The 18,361-nt window shown below is 37.6% G+C and overlaps 1 gene segment (V, D, J or C); it reads right to left on the bottom strand.

Annotated features, from left to right (window-relative positions):
- Positions 1–3,515: 3,515 nt before the first annotated feature.
- LOC134470294 (immunoglobulin heavy variable 3-23-like) lies at positions 3,516–4,035 on the bottom strand. The segment is given in 2 exon segments: positions 3,516–3,880; positions 3,990–4,035. Coding segments are annotated over 2 exon segments (411 nt in total).
- Between the last annotated feature and the right edge of the window lie 14,326 nt (positions 4,036–18,361).

Below are 18,361 nucleotides of genomic sequence, written 5' to 3'. Positions count from 1 at the left end.
GAGCATTTTTGTCTTTCTTTTCTATTTTTTCTTCCTTCTTTTTTAAATACTGAAATGAGTCTAAAGATCAGAAAGATCCTTATTTTCCTAAAGGGCCACTTAGTCCTATAACATCAGTGCACCCTCTAAATAAAAGTCAATGCGTGTCACTCAGTCACACAGTAGTTTGAGAACAAGGACAGAAGGACAGAATAATGAATCAGTGGTTTAAATTTTATTATCTGTGCCACATAACCTTGATAGAAATTTGTAAAATTACAGGCTGTAACGAATTTGACAATTTTTTTTTTTTTTTTTTTTTTTTTTTTTTTTATTTAAGAGGAAAAAGAGAAAAACACAAAACAAACCAAAGCGGTGTAAGGGTACACGTAATACAGAACTACCAAACAAAACAAAACAAAACAAAACAAAAACAAAGCAAACAAACAAACAAACAAAAAAAAAACATAACAGTAAGAAATCACCTGTTAGTATATTACATATTATCATCTTGAAAATAGTTCCTCAAATCACAGCATCAAAGAATACAAGGTGGACATTCAAACAGGTAGACTGCAAACAGCTGTGTTCAATGATCCACAAACATTGATACAGTCAGCTATTTAACACCCCTAAACACACTTGCTGTTATATCCATTAGAGCTCTTTTTTTTTTTTTCTTCCCCTCTCTTTTTTACAACAAAATTCACACACTTTGGATTTCATTACTCCTTAGTGCTTATTACTTTTGGGGAGGGGGGGGAGAATACAGTCAAATATGGCAAAACAAAGCTGTCAGTCAATACCAAGGATAGACATAGCACATGGTGTAGAACACAGTACAAGTTTATCAACTATGGTTATCAACGTTGTCCCTTGTTTCCTTAAAAAGAATTGTCTATCTCATTAGATATTATAAAGTTGGACAAAACAGTAGAGAACAAGACCAATACAACTTAGGCATTGTAAACATTACAGGACTTCCAAAGAAGACAATAGTCAAACCAGAATGGGTATCTTAGTGAATCTTATTGTCTTCAAAGTAGTTGCCTATGTCTTCAAACTTGATACTACCATATAGAATGGAACAGAGTCTAATCAGTCAAAACAAGATCGTGGGAGTACTACAGGACTTCAAAACAAGTTAATAGGAAATCAAAAAGAGTTATTATTTATATATCCTAATTATTTGAATTTTTTCTTTAATTAAGACAAACATAAGAAATGACTAATTTTTTTAAAACAATAAGGGGGAGATTGAGATAAAACAGGACATAACAATATAACAATAGAGGTCACAGCATGACTGTTTCAACAACCTAGTACTTCACCACCATATAACCTGACTTAATAGTAGTTACCATAGTGTCTTTTTCCTTGAAATATTTGGATAAAACTTCATATACTCTAGCTTCAAATATTTTCAAATCAAGAAGCCCAGAATAAAGCCTTTCTAATTAATGAGTGAAAACTTTATAAGGCTCCAAGGCCACCTAATGGGGAATCATGATTACCACATATTTTTATATATTTGAATCATTACTTACATTAGGGAAACTATTCGGTATTCACACATGCGAGAGGAATGGATAAAAAAGTTGTGGTATTTCTATACAATGGAGTATTATTCAGCTATAAAGAAGGATCACATTGAGATATTTATCAATAAATGGGCGCAGCTTGAGACCATACTCATAAGTGAATTTGACAATTTTTCTAATGTCTGAGTAGTTTTGAAATGTCATACATTTCAATATCATAATTGAGTGCTTTAGTTTATTACAATCTTTATGATAATCCAAATAAATGCAAAATTAAACCTATGTAAGGCCTCAATGTTACAATAAATATTACAAACAAAATTAGAGATTTATTCTACTTGGAGAAGACTGTGCAATGGGCATTTTCTGCAATGGGCAGATAAGAGTATATGTGGAAAAATTCTTCCATGGTAAATCATTGTGAATTTCATGATGGAAATCATTATTTTTAATGCACCACATTTAATGAGACCTCTTGATATCATACTAGATATCTGTATAGTCCATATCTCTACAGATTTTAGTAATTGCCTCTATATCCATAAACAAATTTTGTTGTCTATTTTAAATTCAAGTGAGTATAATAAATGAGCAGCATTGAATACGTAAGCACTCAAACTTATTTCAGTTGAAGCTTCCAGTTTCTCATGCAGTTCAATCAGTTTTGTACTTCAAAAATGTGTGTGTAAAGCCTCCATCTAACACGTGAGGAAATCAGATTTACTCTTCAGTGCCAGATGTGGCAAATCTCAGGGGGCAGTGGACTTCCAACTTGTCAACTTGCTCCCTCTCCCACAGCTTCACAGCCCCATAGTCAAGGCCAGTGAAGGTCAGCACTAAGCTTAGGGTCCTCACAGCATCCTTTTTACTGTCTCTTCTCACCTGGAATAGTTGTCAGATGATTTCTGTGCAGGTGACAGTCATTGTTGTGTACTCAGCTGGCCTTGGTTTACAAGGCCACTGTTTTCACTTCCCCAAATATGTACAATTGTTTTCAATTTATTTACAATGTGTGCCATTTAAAGTTTTATTTTATTTGTTTGTTTGAATAAATTTACTACACTGAAACAGTTGAGGTGGTAGTTTAAAAATGCATGAAGATTTGATCCAGTGTCATCACAACTTTAATATAACTGCATATTTCAGGCATTTATTAATGATCTTTAATGGAAAAATATATGAAATAATCAGTATGTGAACTTTATCAGTGATGTTGCCCCAAAACAAACTTTGAAACTTAAAAATTATGGAATCAACTAAAAAATTCACGACTATTTAAATCTTTAAAGGCATTGATTCTCAGTATCATGAATTTTACTAAATTAATTTCTCACTCAAGTGTGTAGATTTATTTTTTTTCATACAGTACGATGTGATTTTTCACGGTCGGTTGATGGGAATGTCACTTTTCGTTTTCATACAGCTGACAAATAGTTCTTGTTTTTATCTTATTACCTTAGTAGATTCTGGCTATGTGTATACCATACCCAAACTATGGCCTATGGCATATACATATATATATATATATATATATATATATATATATATGTATATATATATACATATATACATAAATACATATAAATACAGTCATATATTAAAACCATTCTTACAAGTTTACACTGTATTTTTATAAATTGTTTATGTAGGATATGAAACACTTAAAAATTTTTCTTCACTATGCAAAGGATAGAAAATGCAAAATTCACACTCTCAATAATGGATTTCCTAATTGTATTACTAATTTCCTAATTGTATTATTGTATTAATTGCTTTTGTGGTATTTTTAAGTGGACAATGAATAATAATTCATTGGGTTTTTATGTGGCATTTTACATTGTTTAGATTTTAATTATTTGTCTCTCTTCTCTTTCTTCTACTTGTATACTTAACTTTTTTAAATGTCATGAAGCCTGCCTGAAACAAAATGCTTTAATACTTGTACCCTTGGGACACACTCTGTGTTCCACGTGTCCCGCGCGCCCCCTGCTGGTCCTAAGCATCCCTGCACGGAGGTTTTTGTCTGGGTTCACACTGATGTTCCCTCACTGTGTCTCTCGCACAGTAATACAAGGCCGTGTCCTCGGCTCTTAGGCTGTTCATCTGCAGATACAGCGTGTTCTTGCCGTTGTCCCTGGAGATGGTGAATCGGCCTTTCACGGAGTCTGCGTAGTTTGTGCTACCACCAGTATTGCTAATCCATGTGACCCACTCCAGCCCCTTCCCTGGAGCCTGGCAGATCCAGGCCATGACATAGCTACTGAAGGTGAATCCAGAGGCCACGCAGGAGAGTCTCAGGGACGCTCCAGGCTGCACCAAGCCTCCCCCGGACACTACCAGTTGCTCCTCACACAGGACACCTGCAAACACAGAGACATTCTGATCAAGAAGCTGTCACAAATGCCCATTGATTATCCCACTAATGCCACTAACTTACTCATATGATATTTATTATTTTTCATGAATTACCTTTTAAAGTAGCAAGAAGCAAAACCCAGCTCAGCGCCAGCTCCATGGTCAACTTTCTGTGCTCAATGCCAATCACCAAATGGGAAAAGCTGGGCATGCAGGGCTGGGCTCCTCTGTAGAGCTCTAAGACTAGGCTGCTTTTCATCTGCACAGGGAGGCCCTATTTGCATGCCATCTTGTATAATACAGCCAGTTCTATTCTTGAAGTCTCAGAGAGGGAAGAGTTCAAAGCACATGAGAGTTTTGAGATTTGTTTTGTAATATCCCTAGTATACAGAACTCATGGTTCCTTCCTATGAGTAACCTCATCTGCTTCTTTTATTCTTACCAATATGTTATTAATGGATTTGGTAACTTCTCAGGAGCGCAGATGTGTACATAGAATGAGAACCATAATGTTCTGTGGTATGAGACATCATAGGCTATAAAATCATGCTCTCTGTGAGGTCCTACAATCTTATCACAGAACACAATGGCTTGTTGAGGACTTCCAGCACAGACTGTTCCAGCTGTACAATGAGTGTCACGTGTCTGCTTCTAATGAGGGATTAAGACAGTATTATTGTGTATTCTATTATATTCATAAATGGGTCGACAACCAGCATCTTTTTCAAATATATGTTGAAGTATCTGATAGCTTTTCTTACCTCTGGAGAGGTAATATATCATCAAAAATACATTATATATATTATGCCAAAAATAAACATTCCATGTTTATTTTAATGATGAATAAGTGATATACTTTTTGACAAAATTATACAAATAGTTAAATATTCACAAAACCATGCCCATTTTCAAGATACCTAATGTATCCACTCATAAATTCTCCAGTCATTTTTCCATAAAACTCCCTTCCTGTAAACACTTGCATTCTATTCTTTTGTAAACTGAAATGTTTATTACTGTATGAGACAGTTCCCTCTCATAGTGACAAAAATAGCAGGCTACTTTTGCATGATGATTATGAGACCTGTGTATTCCCAAGCATCTATGTTCCTCAGATTCACAGTATTATTTCTATAATATGCAGTTTTTTGCAGCCCTACCATAGTAGCTCACATAAAGGGGTAAATATACACAGGGGTAAACATATTCTGTCAACACCAAAAATGCCTTTCATTCTCTGCACTCTGGAGACCTCGCCAGTGAACTAGAGAGGGTGCACTGTATGCTCTCCGCAGTGTGTGTGAGCCTAGGACAGACAGGGGAAACTCAGACACTAAACGTTGTGAAACCCTTAGTCTGGACTTTCCTCCTACGCACCACCTATGGAGTCGCTCCTGATTCCCTGAAGATCCCGAGGACACTGTGCTGGTGCACAGCTTTCCCCACAGGTCCAATGCACCTGTTCCCTTTTCTTGGTCCTGTGCACCTGCTGCTGATCCTGAGCGCCCTCTTCTGGTCGGTACCACCTGGTACATAGCTTTGTACCAGGGCTCACACTTAGATACCCTCAGAAAATGTATTACACATTGCAATACGGTTGAATTTTCCACGGACATTGAGGACAGTTACTCAGAGAACTTTTTCTTGGTTTTAGAAATGCTGACTTGTCAGGGATTATTGACCAATTGTCCCTCCACTGTTACCGTCCTGTTATATCCACTCAGTTTCCTGCCTGGCAGCTGAAGGAACCAGCTCTAGGGGCAATTTCCCTGAGCTGTGCCAAATAGAGAATGTGAGACTCAGAGACGGTGACTGAGAGGGAGTCATGGGCACTGGTACGGTCTCTTGCAGCAGTAGCTAAAATGGAACAGTGAGAGAACAGGGCAAACACTGCGATCAGAGGCAGAATCTCCACATCCTTCTGTCTGAATTTTCCTAGACTCACATATGGCAGACATCACCAGAAATAGGAGGAACCAGCATTATACTATGTTATTCTAGACTAACTTTACAAATCTCTGATAACATCTTAAATATCGAGAAACAAAACTGTTTAAAGCAATGTGCAATATGAACTTATCTGGTAGCTTGAAAAACATTTGTATCTCAATGCAGTCTTGCACATGAAGATCAGAGGGAGACAGAGGATGGACAAATTTTTGTGCTTGCCTCTGGGAAGAGGATGCTGACAGCCTTATTAATTCATCTCTGAGTCAGGAAATTGGGGTGAGGAATCCTGAGTGAGTCAAGATAGAGTGCTGAGCACAGCTCCATCCCTCCTCACAGGAAAACACTGAGCATCAAAACTACACGTTCTGACCTTCAGTATAAAGAGGAGCAAATTTTGGATGGAGGAGTCACATCGTATGTGATTGCTTCAGCAGGGAGACAAAAGGGGCCAATGTCATCTCTACTGCTATGAGTGCTGTTTGTCTACTTTTGAGACAGATTAATCCTAGGGGAACTTGACCCTGTGACCACACAAGTCAGATATTCTGTGTGTTTTTGTGTCACAGCTGGGTTGGGACAGTTCCTTGAACTTGAGCCCAGGGCCCTCTCAATTCATTGAGACATGAGAATCCATGTTCTTTTAACTATTTTACCCACATCATCTTGATATGAGGAGGAAAAAAAATTCCCACCCTACTAGATATCCAGTATGCATTCATGTTCTCTAAAATTGATGAATGAATTTTAGTAACAATGTACATTAAGAGCAGAATATAGTTACAGAGAGAAAGAAAGCTTCTTTCTGAGAGACAGAAGTGGTTCTGAGTGGGTAGCCAGAGACTTTGTCTTTTCTAGGGACTTCTATATAGCAAAACAACAAAGTGAGGCAGGGCCAAGGAGGGGAAAACATAGGAACACATAGGGTGGGCATGAAGTGGGACAGAACTGTGATCACCAATAAGATTAACTATCAGGTAAAATTGATTAAGTTAGGGACAAAAGGGGAAACAATTTATAGTAAGCAGGCAGGAACATAGAGCATTGACTCTTCTTATAGAGCATTGGAATGGTGTCTCCTGGAATTAGAGAGTGGCAGAGGCCCATGTGCAATATCAGTGTATGTGTTTGATCTTTTTTCTTGATACCTAGCCCACAGTGGGAGGCGTCTATCTCTACCTTAGGTACAAGGTATCTGGGCTTCTACACTGGATCCTTTGAGAGCTTAGACCTGTCTGACTGTCTATAGTATTTCTATCTAACTGAGCTGCCTATAACAAGCCCTCCTCTGAAGACATAACACAAACTGCCATGCGGGAGTAATGGGCAATGATGGATCTGGCTTCTACAGGCAAAAGGGATTCATAGTTGATCAGCTGTAAGAGATACTCTGCAGAGTCTTATCTAATGACCACTATATATACCAAATATTTTTATCTTGATTAGGTATACAGCTTTAAGTCTGGAGAAGACCAAAAAGAAAGAATTATGTATGCATTGTCTAAATAATACAATTCTTAGAGTAATTATGAGTACGTTGAACAAGGATTTTCATCAAAACAACTAGCAATGACTTTCTGCAAGGACAAAGTCCAGGGAATTTTACAATCTTATATATCACTGATTTGTCATCTTATATATTGAACAGCTACTTATACATTAGCAGAAAGATCAAGAATGTAAGCACAGGGGCTGGGGGTTTAGCTCAGCGGCATAAGAGTCTGCCTTGTAAGCAGGTAGTCGTGAGTTCAATCTCTGGTACCAATAAAAAAGAAAAAGACAAAAAAATTTAAAAAAAAATAATGTAAGCATTGCATTTTTACAACTACACAAGTACCTTCTGGGCTAAGACCTCCTATCTCATGGCTTCTGTGTTTAGAGGATGGCTTGTTTTAGATTTTATCTTTTTTATTTAGGAGAGAGAGAGACCAGCTTCAGAGTCATTTATGGCCCATTGGATATAGCTAGTTAATTGCTTGATATGGATCATAGAAACTTTTCTGTAGACTGAGTCTGGTGGGTCCCAGTATAAGGAATCTGAAAAAAATCTAGTATACTTGTTCTCGTGTTTATCTGAATGATATCTTAGGGTTTGGAATCCCATAGGCAAAAACCAAGTTTATTCAAAGCACATGTAAGCAAAATATGATCATTATACATGAAAGTTAAGTTTACAAACTAGTTCTAAGCAACTTAATCAAACAGTATTCAGCAAGTTGTCTCCTGGCTGATGATCTGTAGTTCTGATGTAATGGCTGTGTATTCTGTCTACACTGAGCTCCAAATACTGTAACCCCAAATATTGAATACTGTTATCCAAATATTGCAGTCCTTTTTCCAGTCTTCCTCACAATCCAAAAAGTTATATTTTAATCCCACTGAGGCATTATTGGAAACCTAGCAAGTTAATTTCAGTCTATCACCTCCAATGCAACTCAGAGAGCATAAAGACACCAAGACATATGCAAAGTTAAGGATGTCCAAGGAGTTCTAAGTACAATCCTTGTGAGGATGTACGGACAAAAGCCTTGATACCAGAACTATCGTAGAATTTATTAGCTTGTGAAGAGGAGGTGGCTTGAGGATGTGTGACAGTGAGTATGATGAGACCTATGTAACTTGAGCTGACTAGCCAGTTAGAAAGAAAAGCAGCTTTGCAAACTGCACAGAGAATGACACACAGAAGAATCAGTCTGCATAATCCAATTAAGTAGAATTGTTTTTGGAGGTTCTTTCTCCCATTTGTCATCTGCAAACTTTTGTGCCCTGAGACTCAGAGCCTCTTTATTTTCAGGCTCATCCCAGTTGGCATTCCTGGAGCTGACTGGCTCTGCCATCCACTGTGCTCGTATCTTTTACAGAGAGCACTATGCAAGGAAACAGGAAACTGTTTGATGGCTCTAGAGTTACATACCAGAACCTTGGCTGGTCTAATTTGCAATGGGTAGATCCAATTGAAGACAGAAGGAAATTCCATAGTCAGATCTGTACATATCAGCATATGGAACTAATCCTCAGTAAAATCAGTGTTGCAGGAATTGTTCTGCATTCAAGAGGAATCACTCGAATATCTCCTACAAAACTAAAGACAAATTTTAGACATTTCAAAAATCTCCAGGAAAATGAAATTTCCTTGAGTAGTGTGGACCCAGCTACATTTCAGGAGATGGCGTGTTCTGGAAGATGACCTTACCTGGGGCTGAAAACAACAGGTGCACTTGGAACACGATGAGAAGCAGGAATTCTCATCCCTGAAACCAGACTCAGCAGTGCTGATGATGGCCCAGGTGAGGTGCAGAGCTGGGTGAGAAGGTAGAGATATTTTTTTCCTTGGATGATATTGATCATGATTTCCATGGACACAACTGAGGAAAATGTGTGACATCTATGCGTGAAGACATAACTTCAGCTGTGCTTTCACGAAGCGTGCATGTGTGCAGATGTGTGTTTCAAATAATCTTGTAAACACTTGCTTCACAGATTGCAATGATAAAATGAATAATATTAATTACAATGTACATATATTTGAACTTTTATAAAAATTTATTAAATGATATGTGACTAATGAATTTAAAATGAACAGATATAAGATTCAAAAGTATAAACACAGAAATAGGAGAACCAGGTTAGGGAAAAAATGACTATTATTAAATAGGAACCTTTTACCTTAAACATTAAGCCTTATTTTACTGATATATAGGGTGAAACCTGTACAATATTTTTAAACTAGATATAAAAGAATATTCTAAGTTTTAATGATAACTTGAAACATGGAAGTGTGTGTGTGTATGTATACATATATACACACATATATATATATAATTTTATTATTAATTAACATAGTAAAATACAGCAGTATTATTGAAGGTAGTAAAATAAAGCAGTATTATTGAAGGTAGTAAAATACACTATTATTTAAGGTAGTAAAATACAGCAGTATTATTGAAGGTAATAAGGTACAGGAGTGTTATTGAAGGTAGTAAAATACAGCAGGACAAAGCCAATCTAGACAATGCTGTGAAGTTGGTATTGAATTTCACAGCAGGATACCCAGTTGACAGTAGTAGCTACCACAGTATATCTCGTTATCTTCACAATAGTTGTTCTTTCAATCAGGTATAGCAAAGTCAAACCTAATATGAAACATAATAAACTTGTAACTTATCAACAGGCAATTTCTTACCTTTTGTTTATCTGTAATTTTGTATTATTTCTAATCTTTTTTTAATTTTTATCTCCATGTATTTTTTTTTCGTTTCCTTTTCTTTAAATAAAAAAAAATCTATCAAAACAGAGTATTGAATAGAGCAATACAATTAATCAGAACAAAGCAAAGCGGTGATAACAATATTTGCCTTCAGAGAGATGGTAGAAGGAAATTCCCCATATTTGCTATATTGCATATGGTCATCCTCCCAAGAGATGCGCAGACACCTGGCTCCCATTTGATAACTTAAAGGGGGAAAGATGTTTGATTCTCAGCCCATGTGCCACTAGGGTCATGACTGCTTACCAGGGAGGCAAGCTGGTACCTTTGTTGCCCAGCATCCTAGGTTCCACTATGGTGTGGATTTCAGGAGATGCTGTCTGGTTGGTTGTCTGAAATCTGCAGGTTTGTGTTAGAGACACAGAGTGGGGGAGGGAGAGAGAGAGAGAGAGAGAGAGAGAGAGAGACTAAATAAAAAGAACAGTGAAGTTTACTTTAAAAACTCCTAATTTAAAACTACATAAATTAATTCCAGCCACATAACATGAACAGAAAGAGCTCGGTGAAGGCCCTGGACGCTGCTCTAAGTCACGTCAGGCTGCCTCTCTTCCTCATCCTGAACACAGACCTCCTCATGGTATTGGGCTGAGCTTGAGGACCAGGTCTCTTGAGGGGGCCAAGGAGAAGAGAGAACTGGATATCTCAGACCATGTGCAAAGGGATGGGAATACTTTAATTTTCTAACCTGAAACATTTATTCCTGCAGTAGACAATTGCTCCTTATGAGGAGAAAAGTAAGAATGTTATTTTTAAATAATGATGATGTGACACTAAAAGGAAACTTAAGCTTCTTTCAATCTGGGGAACTGTGCTTTTGGAGGAGGGAACTAGGCTTCTGGCAAGGGTGAGTTCCTGCTCACCATCTTAAGCCCCAGGAGAGTTTAAGATGATCGCTCCCAGTGGTCAAGGACCTGCCCAGCTTCCAGCCACACTAGACTGGCCTCTGCATGTTTCAGAGCTGCCTGAGGAATCCCTAGAGATTTCTTCTTTCAATGCGGGGAACTGAGCTACTCGTGGGGGGTGGGGGTGAATATGAGTTCCTGAACACCATCCCAGGCCCCAGGACAGTTTAAGATCATTGCTCCCAGTGGTCAAGGACCCGCTGAGCTTCCACCACACTAAACTAGGCTTGGGAGGTTTTACAGCCAGACTAGATTACAACCAGCGACCCTCTTCAACCAGGGGAGTTGAGAGCACATGAAGTGAGTTTCAACACATTGGTCCTGGCCTGGGGAGAGATTTGGACCATCATCTACAGTGGTTAGGTGCCTACCCAGATTCCTGGAACACTTCAGGTGGAACAGGAGATCCTGTGGGCCTGACTGGACCACCACACTCAGCAACCTCCATTCAGTCCCAGGAGGCCAAGGCAGAGGAGATGATTTGCAGTAGGCCTAGGGGAAGCCTTGGAACCACACTTGAAATATGGAAATACAGGAAAATGACAAAACAAAAGACCAAAATGAAATCTCTTTTTTTATTTTGAAGAGATTTAAGACAAAACATGACATAACAGGGCAGATTAGAAGAGAACAATGTAAGCAAAACAGTATTTCACCAGAAGACAACCCATAACTAACCATAACTACCACGATGATTCTTTCTTTGAAATAGTTGAGTATAACTTTATATACAATAGTATCAAACATAACAAAATAGTATAAAAACATTCAAGAGGATGAGAGTATTACAGGGTTTTCAGACCAAATAACAGAAAACAAACCATGGCTACTATATTATGTCATTTTCCATAGGAAATTTTTATACTTTCATACATAATATAATCCAATGAGGTACAGCACGATAGAGCTGATGGAAACAAAAGAGTAAGAGAATGGTAGGACTTCAGAGTAACATGATATTGTATCAATACTGGCTATTACAATAACTCGTTTCCCTCAAATTAGCTGATCATACCATCACAGATAATAAAATCAAAAAACCAGGAAAAACACATTACAGCTGTGATCATTATAAGGCTTCAAACAATGTAATGGGGAAGTATGATGACCCTAAACTCTGATGTACTCTTACTATTTCTTACACTGGGGAGACTATATGGTATTTATACTTGTGAGTTTGATTTATTTCATTTATGAGTATGGTCTCAAGTTGTGCCCTTTTATTACCAAATATCTCAATGAGATCATTCTTTATAGCTGAGTAGTACTGCATTGCATAAAAATACATCTTTTTATCCAATCCTCAATTGATGGACACATAGGTTGTTTCCAAAATCTAGCTGTTACAAGTTCTGCTGCTATAACATGGGTGCACATATATCACCATGGTATTATGCTTTCAGTTCTTCTGGGAATATGCCCAGAAGTGGAATAGCTGGGTCAAATGGGACCTCCAATCAAAGATTTTTGAGGAATCTCCTGACTGACCTCCATAGGGGTTGCACCAGTCTACAACCCCACCAACATTGCAAGAGAGTTCCTTTGTCCCCACTGCCTATCCAGCATTTGTTCTTGGCAGTTTTCTTGACCCTGGCCATTCTTTCAGGAGGAAGATGGAATCTCAGTGTTGTTTTAATTTGCATTTCTCTAATGACAAATGATGATGAACTTTTTTTTTCATGTATTTATTTGTAATTTTTATTTGTTCATCTGAGAACTGTGTATTCCTCTCAGATGCCCACTTTTGGATTGGGTCCGTGAGTTTCAGGATCTGATTTTTTTTTAATTCTTTATATGTTTAGACAGAAGTCCTTTGTCTGAGGGACAGTTCACTAAGGTATTTCCCAGTTTGTGGGTTTTCTTTTCCCTATGCTGGAGATTTCTTTTGACATGCAGAAACATTTTAATAAGCAGTGATGCCAGTTATTTATTCTGGGAAGTATTTCCCATGTGGTTTGAGTCCTGTTAATGAATTCTCTACCTACCACTATGTTTATCTACTTTGTCTTCCAACATATTCAGTGTTTCTGTTTTAGTATTCAGATCATTGACCCATTTAGATTTTAGTTTAGTATGTGGTGATAGGCATGCAACTAGTTTTAATTTTTGACATAAGGAGAGCCAGTTTTTCCAGCACCATTTATTAAAAGAAACTATCATTTTTCCATTGAACATGTTTGGTGCCTTTATCAAAGATAAAGTGATTGAGTGTGTTGGTAGTTGTGGTTGTATCTTCTAGTCTATTCTATTGACCTTCAGACCTATTTTTATTCCAGTACCATGTTGATTTTATTACAGTAGCTTTGTGGTATAATTTCAAGTAAGAGATTGTGATGCCTCCTGCCTTGTCTTTGCGGTTTAGAATACCCTTCACTATTCTAGGTCTCTTCTGGTTCCAGATGAATTTTAGGAGTGATTTCTCTAGATCTGTGAGGTATGTTTATGGTATTTTGATTGGGATTCCATTGAGTCTTTATAAGAGCTTTGGGAGAATGGCCATTTTAACAATGTTTACTCTTCTTATCCATGAGCAAGGGATGTCTTTCCATTTTCTGAGATCATCTTCATTTTCTTTTTTCAGTGTATTATAATTTTTCCTGTATACGTCTTTCACTTCCTTTGTGACAATAATTCTAAATATTTCATTTTTCTGGTTGCTAGTGTGAAGAGTGGGCCTTCTCTTATTTATCTGTCTGTGATTTTGTTGTTAGTGTATAGGAATGCTATGGATTTCTGAGTATTGATTTTATATCCAGCTACATTACTGAATTTACTTATTACATCTAAGAGTCTTTCAATGGAGTTTAGGTCTCTTCTATGTAGAATAACATATCCTCTGCAAATAATGATAATTTAACTATTTCTTTTCCTATCTTTACCCCTTTTATTTCTCTCTCTTTTCTAGTTGCTCTGGCTAGTATTTTGAGTACTATATTAAATAGGAGCGGTGATAGGTGACATCCTTGTCTTGTGCCTGATTTTAAAGTAAAGGACTTCAATTTTAGACCATTTAGTATGATACTGGCTGTTGGTTTGTCATAGATGGCCTTTATTATATTGAGGTAAAGACCATCTATTCCAATTTTCTGTAAAGTTCTTATCATAAATGAATGTTGGACCTTATCAAAGGCATTTTCTGCATCTATAGAAATGAGCATGTGATTCTTACTTTTGGCTTTATTGATAAGATGGATTACATTTATTGACTTATGTATGTTGAACTATCCCTGCATGCCTGGGATGAATCCCACTTGGTCATGGTGTATATATAATCTTCTTGGTGATTTGCTGCTTCCTATTAGCCATATTTTAATGATAAGTTTTGCATCTGTGTTCATTAGGGAGATTGGTCTGTAATTCTCTTTTTTAGTTGGATCTTTCTCAGGTTTTGGTACTAGAGTTATATTTGCTTCCAGGAATGGCTTAGGAAGTATTGCTTCCCTTTTGATTTCACTGAAGAGTTTGAGGAGTTTTAACATTAAGTCTTTTTGTATTTCTTATAAAATTCTGCAGTAAATCAGTCTGGGCCTGGTCTCTTCTTTGCAGGTAAAGACTTAATTACATTTTCAATTTCATTGATAGAAATTGGGTTATTCTGCAGTTTTACATCTGCTTGACCCAGCTTTGATACTTCATATGTTTCTGGGAATCTGTTCATTTCTTCTTTTTTATCAAACTTGTGAGAGTAGGTTTAGCTGCCGCGCCTGGCCATAGGTCTGCAGAGGAGAAGCTGGGCAGATCTGGGGTGCCCTCACCGGCCTCTCTGCATGTCTGGAGGACTCTGGATATCTCCGCCCAGACTGCTGGAGTTCCCCCAGGCTTCCAGATGCAGTGAAGGGGAGAGGTGGGTTTGAGGTTTCCACATCAGCCTCCCCATTCCGGCTTCACTTGGAGACCTGCTGAGCTCCAGATAGGTGGGCTGGCCCACACTACCAGCCTAGCCCAGCCTGTTTAGCTGCCGTGCCTGGCCATAGGTCTGCAGAGGAGGAGCTGGGCAGATCTGGGGTGCCTGCATCAGCCTCTCCATGTGTCTGGAGGACTGTGGATATCTCTGCAACCAGGGAGGGTCCACAGGTTCCTGAAGCACTGCGGCCTGTGGTGAGTACCCTAACACGGCTGCAATTGAAGAACTGTGGAGCTTCCAAGGGGCAGGTGGGCGCACAGTGTCCCTGAGGCCCAGCTTGTCTGGAACTACGGAGTTCTGAGCAGGCAGAGGAGGGCCACTGGTTCTGTAGGCCCAATGGCTTGGGGTAGCGCGGTGCCAGAGTCTCAGTAGCTGCAAACATAGAAGGGGATTTTCAACAGATCCTGAGGAAGCTTTCAAATAACACTTGAAACACAGAAATATAGGAAAATGACAAAGCGAAAGACCAAATTACAACCTCAAACCTCCAGCCCATCTAAAGAAACCCTAGGAGCGATGTATATAGAAGAAAATATATACCATCCACCTCATATATCGGACACAATAGCCACTGAAATTGACAAGCAACTCCAGGAAGCTTTAAAGAAATTCAAACTTGAAATAATCTCCCAGATAAAAGAAGAAATGATAAAAGAAATGAAAGAGATTCTAAATATATCTAAAGAAAACACAGATAAAAAATTGGAGGAACTAAACAAAAAGATAGAATCCCTAGACGAGCAATATAAGAAACAAACAGAATACATAATGCAGATGCACAGAGATATACAGGAAATAAAAAAATCCACTGAAAGTTGTAAAAACCGCCTTAATGAAAGTGAAGATAGAATTTCAGACCTTAAAGACAGGATTGCAGCTAGTGAACAGGAAAGGAAAGATCTTTTGAAAATAACAAGCAATCAGGAAACAACAATTCAACAACTGAAAGACGATGCAAAGAAGAATAACATAAGAATGATAGGGATTAATGAAAGAGAGGGAGACAACATGAAGGATGTCAGGAGGATATTTAGAGAAGTAATAGCTGAAAATTTCCCAAGCATGAGATCAGAAACCGACATCAGGATCAGTGAAGCATATAGAACTCCAAACAGTCATAACCAAAATAAAACTACACCCAGACATATAGTAATCACCATCCCAGAAATCCAACACAAGAATAGATTATTAAAAGCTGTCAGAGAGAAAAGACAGATCATTTATAAAGGTAAACCTATCAGAATCACAGCAGACTTCTCACCACAAATGATAAAGTCAAGAAGAGCATGGAGTGAAGTATTCCAGATCCTAAAGCAAAATGATTTCCAACCTAGACTGATATATCCTGCAAAACTATCATTCAAAATAGATGGTGCAATACGATACTTCCATGACAAAGAACAGCTGAAGAACTTCATGAACACCAAACCAACCCTGCAAAAAATATTGAAAGACAGTTTAGATACACAAAGGAAAAAACCACTAAGCAAAGCAAATAATTAAACAGAACAGAAAGATAAAGATGCAACAGCAGAGAGATAACATTCCTACAATTAACCAGCATTTAACAGTAATAACCATTAATGTAAATGGTCTCAGTGCACCAATCAAAAGAAACAGACTAGCAGAATGGATCAAGAAACAAAATCCAACCATATGCTGTTTACAGGAAACCCATCTAACCCAGAAGGATACTCACGGACTGAAAGTCAAAGGATGGAAAACAATTCTTCATGCAGCAGGAATCCAAAAAAAGGCAGGAGTACCCATTCTGTTTGAAGACAACGTGAACTTTAAACCAACAATGACCATAAAGGACAAAGAAGGTCACTACATACTCATAAGGGGAAAACTCCAAGAGAAAGAGATAACTATCTTAAATATATATGCACCAAACTCCAGAGCACCCAGTTATATAAAACAATTATTAACAGAAATGAAAACTCAAATTATCAGTAACACAATTGTTACAGGAGACCTTAATACACCACTGACACCAAGGGACAGATCAACCAGACAGAAAATGAGCAAAGAAATAACAGAACGGAATCACACCTGTGAACAAATGGGTTTGATAGACATATACAGAATGTTCCACCCAACAACATCAGAATACACATTCTTCTCAGCAGTACATGGATCATTTTCTAAAAATAGACCATATATTAGGTCACAGAACATATTTAAGCAAATGCAAAAGAGTTGAAATCATCCCTTGCATATTATCGGATCATAGCGCTCTGAAATTAGAAATTAATGACAAAAGATACTGCAAAAATTCCGCAAACACATGGAAACTAAATAACACACTCTTGAGTAATCAGTGGGTCACAGAAGAAATTAAAGAAGAAATTAAACAATACCTAAAAGAAAATGAAAATGCAGATACAACTTACCGGAATCTGTGGGATGCAATGAAAGCCGTTCTGAGAGGAAAACTTATTGCACTGAGTTCCCACATCAGGAAAACAGAACGAATACAAATAAATAACTTGATGCTACACCTCAAACAGCTAGAAAAAGAAGAGCAAGTCAAGCCCAAAGCCAAAAGAAGAGAGGAAATTATAAAAATCAGAGCAGAAATCAATGCAATAGAGACTAAGAAAACAATCCAAAGAATCAACGAATCAAAGAGTTGGTTCTTTGAATGAATAAATAAAATCAAAGATAAGGTGGTTGAGTGTGTTTGTAGTTGTGGTTGTATCTTCTAATCTATTCCATTGATCTCGATAAGCCCCTAGCCAACCTTATTTTAAAAGGGGAAGAAAAAGCTCAAATTCATGCAATAAGAACTGAAAAAGGAGAAATCACTACAGACCCAAAAGAAATATAGAGGATCATCAACACTTATTTCGAAAAACTCTACTCTCAAAAGTTTGATAACACAGAAGAAATAGACAGATTCTTAGAAGCATATGAAGTACCAAAGCTAGATCAAGAGGATATATAACTGTTGAATAACCCAATCTCTGCTAATGAACTTGAAAATGTACTTAAGGCCTTGCCCACCAAGAAGAGCCCAGGCCCAGATGGATTCACTGCAGAATTCTACAAGAAATATAAAGAAGACCTAATGGCGACACTCCTCAAAATATTCAATGAAATTGAAAGGGAAAATATCCTTCCTAAGTCATTCCTGGAAGCAAATATTACTCTAGTACCAAAACCTGAGAAAGACCCAACTATAAAAGAGAACTATAGACCGATCTCCCTAATGAACACAGATGCAAAAATCCTCAATAAAATATTGGCAAATAGGATCCAGCAAATCATCAAGAAGATTATACACCATGACCAAGTGGGATTCATCCCAGGAATGCAAGGATGGTTCAACATACGCAAATCAATAAATGTAATCCACCATATCAATAAAGCCAAAAATAAGAATCACATGATCATTTCTATAGATACAGAAAAAGCCTTCGATAAGGTCCAACGCTTATTCATGATAAGAATTTTACAGAAA

The sequence above is a fragment of the Cavia porcellus genome, unplaced genomic scaffold (assembly GCF_034190915.1).
Source record: "Cavia porcellus strain 051 isolate PalLab524CR breed Dunkin Hartley unplaced genomic scaffold, mCavPor4.1 scaffold_8, whole genome shotgun sequence".
Lineage (NCBI taxonomy): Eukaryota > Metazoa > Chordata > Mammalia > Rodentia > Caviidae > Cavia > Cavia porcellus.
This window is presented reverse-complemented; position numbering and strand designations above follow the sequence as displayed.